Source organism: Mandrillus leucophaeus, unplaced genomic scaffold (assembly GCF_000951045.1).
Source record: "Mandrillus leucophaeus isolate KB7577 unplaced genomic scaffold, Mleu.le_1.0 Scaffold264, whole genome shotgun sequence".
Taxonomy (NCBI): domain Eukaryota; kingdom Metazoa; phylum Chordata; class Mammalia; order Primates; family Cercopithecidae; genus Mandrillus; species Mandrillus leucophaeus.
The window spans coordinates 1,837,235-1,842,247 of NW_012102743.1; the positions used below are offsets into that span (position 1 = coordinate 1,837,235).

The following is a 5,013-nucleotide window of genomic DNA, read 5'->3' on the forward strand; positions in this document are numbered from 1 at the left end:
TAGTGCAGCAGCACGATCTCGGCTCACTGCAACCTCCCACTCCCTGGTTCAAGTGAATCTCCTGCCTCAGCCTCCCGAGTAGCTGGGATTACAGGCTGGTGCCACTATGTCCAGCTAATTTTTGTATTTTTAGTGAGACGGGGTTTTGCCATGTTGGCCAGGATGGTCTCAATCTCCTGACCTCATGATCTGCCCGCCTCGGCCTCTCAAAGTGCTGGGAGTACAAATGTAAGCCACAGCACCTGGCCACAGCTTACTTTTTATAGTAAGGCTATAGATGAGTGGAAAAAAAGAATAAACTGATTCTCGTATTTGTGAACACCACACTTGTATTTCTAAGTTCTTCAACCCTAACTTAGAAAACAAAATATGAAGAACTAGCTAGTAAATATACCAACAATTAAGTATTATGTCATCAAAAGTCCCAAAAAAGCCTCCTAGGATCAAAATATTTAAAAACATAACTTCTGAAACTAACCTCACAAGATACATTATATATATTTTCATATACAGACAACTTACACATGGCCATTGTTCCAGCTGATACATGGCCATTGTTCCAAGTTACAAGCTCAATATTAAACAATTTTACCCCCACACACAATGTAACAAAAGGTAGCTACAATCTGAGACAAGCCCACAAAATCATGTTTATTCATAATACATCGGAAGGATTTTACTTATAGAACTAGCTCGATAAGAAGCAGAGAATGTGGGCTGGGAGTGGTGGCTCACGCCTGTAATTCCAGTACTTTGGGAGGCCGAGGCAGGCGGATCACTTGAGGTCAGGAGTTCAAAACCAGCCTGGTCAACATGCTGAAACCCCATCTCTACTAAAAGTACAAAAAAAAAAAATTAGACAGGCAAGGTGGCGGGCACTGTAATCCCAGCTAGTCAGGAGGCTGAGGAAGGAGAATTGCTCAAACCCGGCAGACTGAGGTTGCAGTGAGCTAAGATGGCGCCACTGCACTCCAGCCTGGGCAACAGAAGGAGACTCATTCTAAAAAAAAAAAAAAAAGCAAGATGGAAGGAATAGGTGGGTATTTACAAGAAAGGGCAATGCAGAGAGGCCAAACTTAGTCAGGAAAGGCCTCTCTGGGCCCATCCCTCAAAGGCTCAAAAGCATGTTTCTGTACTGCCTGGCTGCTATTACTAACACGTCTAAATAGATCAGCGCAATAAATGGAAAACTCTAGAAATAAGGAAAATATATCATTTCAAATTTGTTATAAACTATAAATTTGTAAATGAAACCTTTAAAGTCTACATTTGTAAAGCAAATAGGATATAGAAAATCAAATACCAACATACAATACAAACTGCCAATGTATACAGTTTCATCATAAAAATAAAATCAATTATCCACAAAAACTAAAAGTCTTACCTGTCAAATCAATTTGTAATTGGCTGATGTTCTTAGCAATATTCAACTGATCTTTTGCTTTTCTGTACTCATAATAATATAAAAACACATATGCACATTCCAGATGGAATTGAATAGCCAAGTATCGACCTGAATCATCTACAAACAGATTCTGTAGTTTCATCACTGTAAGACAAAAGATAAAACATTAAAAATTATGAGAATAAAAATATATTAATGTGGAAAATAGAGTCTATAATACATAAAGTATATAGTACATAGTCTCTGTTGTTAAATAATTTTAAACATTAAGACATGAGGAATACAGGAACACTAATAGTTACCAGCCAGCATTCTCTAAGCACTTATATGCTCCAGACATGAGCTAAGGACATTATGTACACTATCTCCTTTATTCCACACAATCCTGGGAGATGATTCATAACCTTGCTCTTTCTCAGAGGATTTGTCTAAACCATGCAAAAAAAAAAAAAAATTTGGTGGGGGGACGGGCGCAGTGGCTCACACCTGTAATCTCAGTACTTTGGGAGGTTGAAGCGGGCAGATAACGAGGCCAGGCGTTCGAGACCAGCCTGAACAACATGGTGAAACTCCATCTCTACTAAAAATACAAAAATTAGCCAGTATGGTGGCGTGCGCCTGTAATCCCAGCTACTCAGGAGGCTGAGGCAGGAGAATCGCTTGAACCTGGGAGGCAGAGATTGCAGTGAGCTGAGATCGTACCACTGCACTCCAGCCTGAGCGGCAGAGCCAGACACTGCCTCCAAAAAAAAAAAAAAAATGGCCAGGGGTGGCTGGCTGTCAAGATGGCCAATAGGAACAGCTCCGGTCTGCAGCTCCCAGAGAAATCAAGGCAGAAGGTGGGTGATTTTTGCATTTCCAACTGAAGTACCAGGCTCATCTCACTGGGACTGGTTAGACAGTGGGTGCAGCCCATGGAGGGCAGGCCAAAGCAGGGTGAGGCGTTGCCTCACCCAGGAAGCACAAGAGTTCCGGAACTCTCTCCCCTAGCCAAGGGAAGTCCTGAGGGACTGTACCATGAGAAACGGTGCATTCTGGCCCAGATACTAAGCTTTTCCCATGTTCGCAACCCGCAGACCAGAAGATTCCCTTGGGTGCCTACACCACCAGGGCCCTGGGTTTCAAGCACAAAACTGGGCAGCCATTTGGGCAGACACCAAGCTAGCTGCAGAAGTTCTTTTTCACACCCCAGTGGCTCCTGGAATGCCAGCAAGACACAAGAGCCATTCACTCCCCTGGAAAGGGACCCGAAGTCAGGGAGCCAAGTGGTCTAGCTCAGCTGATCCTACCCCCACGAAGCCCAGCAAGTTATGATCCACTGGCTTGAAATTCTCACTGCCAGCACAGCAGTCTGGTCGACCTAGGATGCTCCAGTTTGGTGGAGGCAGAGGTGTTGGCCATTACTGAGGCTTGAGTAGGTGGTTTTCCCCACATAGTGTAAACAAAGAATCTCTGGGACACAGCTAAAGCAGTGTTTAGTGGGAAATTTATAGCACTAAATGCCCATAGGAGAGAGCGGGAAAGATAAAAAATCGACACCCTAACATCACAATTGAAAGAACTAGAGAAGCAAGAGCAAACAAATTCAAAGGCTAGCAGAAGGCAAGAAATATCTAAGATCACAGCAGAACTGAAGGAGACAGAGACACGAAAAACCCTTTGAAAAAAATCAATGAATACAGGAGCTGGTTTTTTGAAAAGGTTAACAAAATAGATAGACCACTAGCCAGACTAATAAAGAAGAAAAGAGAGAAGAATCAAATAGATGCAGTAAAAAATGATAAAGGGGATAGCACCACTGATCCCACAGAAATAGAAACTACCATCAGAGAATACTATAAACACCTCTACGCAAATAAACTAGAAAATCTAGAAGAAATGGATAAATTCCTGGACACATACACCCCCCCAAGACTAAACCAGGAAGAAGTCAAATCCCTGAATAGACCAATAACAAGTTCTGAAATTGAGACAGTAATTAATAGCCTACCAACCAAAAACAGTCCAGGACCAGACGGATTCACAGCCAAATTCTACCAGAGGTACAAAGAGGAACTGGTACCATTCCTTCTGAAACTATTCCAATCGATAGAAAAAGAGGGAATCCTCCCTAACTCATTTTATGAGGCCAGCATCATCCTGATACCAAAACCTGGCAGAGACACACACACAAAAAAAGAAAATTTCAGGCCAATATCCCTGATGAACATTGATGCGAAAATCCTAAATAAAACACTGGCAAACTGAGTCCAGCAGCACATCAAAAAGCTTATCCACCACAATCAAGTTGGCTTCATCCCTGGGATGCAAGGCTGGTTCAACAGATGCAAATTATTAAATGTAATCCATCACATAAACAGAACCGAGACAAAAACCACATGTTTATCTCAACAGATGCAGAAAAAGCCTTCGATAAACTTCAACACGCCTTCATGCTAAAAACTCTCAATAAACTAGGTATTGATGGAATGGATCTCAAAATAATAACAGATATTTATGACAAACCCACAGTTAATATCATACTGAATGGGCAAAAGCTGGAAGCATTCCCTTTGAAAACTGGCACAAGACAAGGATGCCCTCTCTCACCATTCCTATTCAACATAGTATTGGAAGTTCTGGCCAGGGCAATCAGTCAAGAGAAAGAAATAAAGGGTATTCAAATAGGAAGAGAGGAAGTCAATTTGTCTCTGTTTGCACATGACATTATCGTATATTTAGAAAACCCCATGGTCTTAGCCCAAAATCTCCTTAAGCTGATAAGCAACTTCCGCAAAGTCTCAGGATACAAAATCAAATCTACAAAAATCACACATATTCCTATACACCAATAATAGAGAGCCAAACCATTAGTGAACTCCCATTCAAAATTGTTACAAAGAGAATAAAATACAACTTACAAGGGAAGTGAAGAACCTTTTCAAAAGGAGAACTACAAACCACTGCTCAAGGAAATAAGAAAGGGCACAAACAAATGGAAAAACATTCCATGCTCACAGATAGGAAGAATCAATATTATGAAAATGGCCATACTGCCCAAAGTAATTTATAGATTCAATGCTATCCCCATCAAGCTACCATCGACTTTCTTCACAGAATTAGAAAAAAACTACTTTAAATTTCATATGGAAACAAAAAGAGCCTGTATAACCAAGACAATCCTAAGCAAAAAGAACAAAGCTGGAGGCATCACACTACCTGACTTCAACCTATACTACAAAGCTACAGTAACCAAAATAGCATGTACCAGTACCAAAACAAATATATAGACCAATGAAACAGAGCAGAGGCCTCAGAAATAACGCCAAACATCTACAACCATTTGATCTTTGACAAACATGACAAAAACAAGCAACAGGGAAAGAATTCCCTATTTAATAAATGGTGTTGGGAAAACTGGCTAACCATATGCAGAAAACTGCAAATGGACCCCTTCCTTACACCTTATACAAAAATTAACTCAAGATGGATTAAAGACTTAAACATAAGACATAAAACCATAAAAATCCTATTAGAAAACCTAGGCAATACCATTCAGGACATAGGCATGGGCAAGGACTTCATGTCTAAAACACCAAAAGCAATGGCAACAAAAGCCAAAATTGACA

The 5,013-nt window shown here is 40.9% G+C and overlaps 1 protein-coding gene across 2 annotated transcripts in view; it reads right to left on the minus strand.

Annotated features, from left to right (window-relative positions):
• The window catches only part of TTC27 (tetratricopeptide repeat domain 27), a 230,546-nt gene that overhangs the window by 179,301 nt on the left and 46,232 nt on the right, over positions 1 to 5,013 (minus strand). For both annotated transcript variants that reach the window (XM_011984236.1, XM_011984237.1), the window contains exon 6: positions 1,385 to 1,549. In XM_011984236.1, the coding sequence (XP_011839626.1) occupies positions 1,385 to 1,549 (165 nt within the window). The remainder of the gene's footprint in view (positions 1 to 1,384; positions 1,550 to 5,013) is intronic.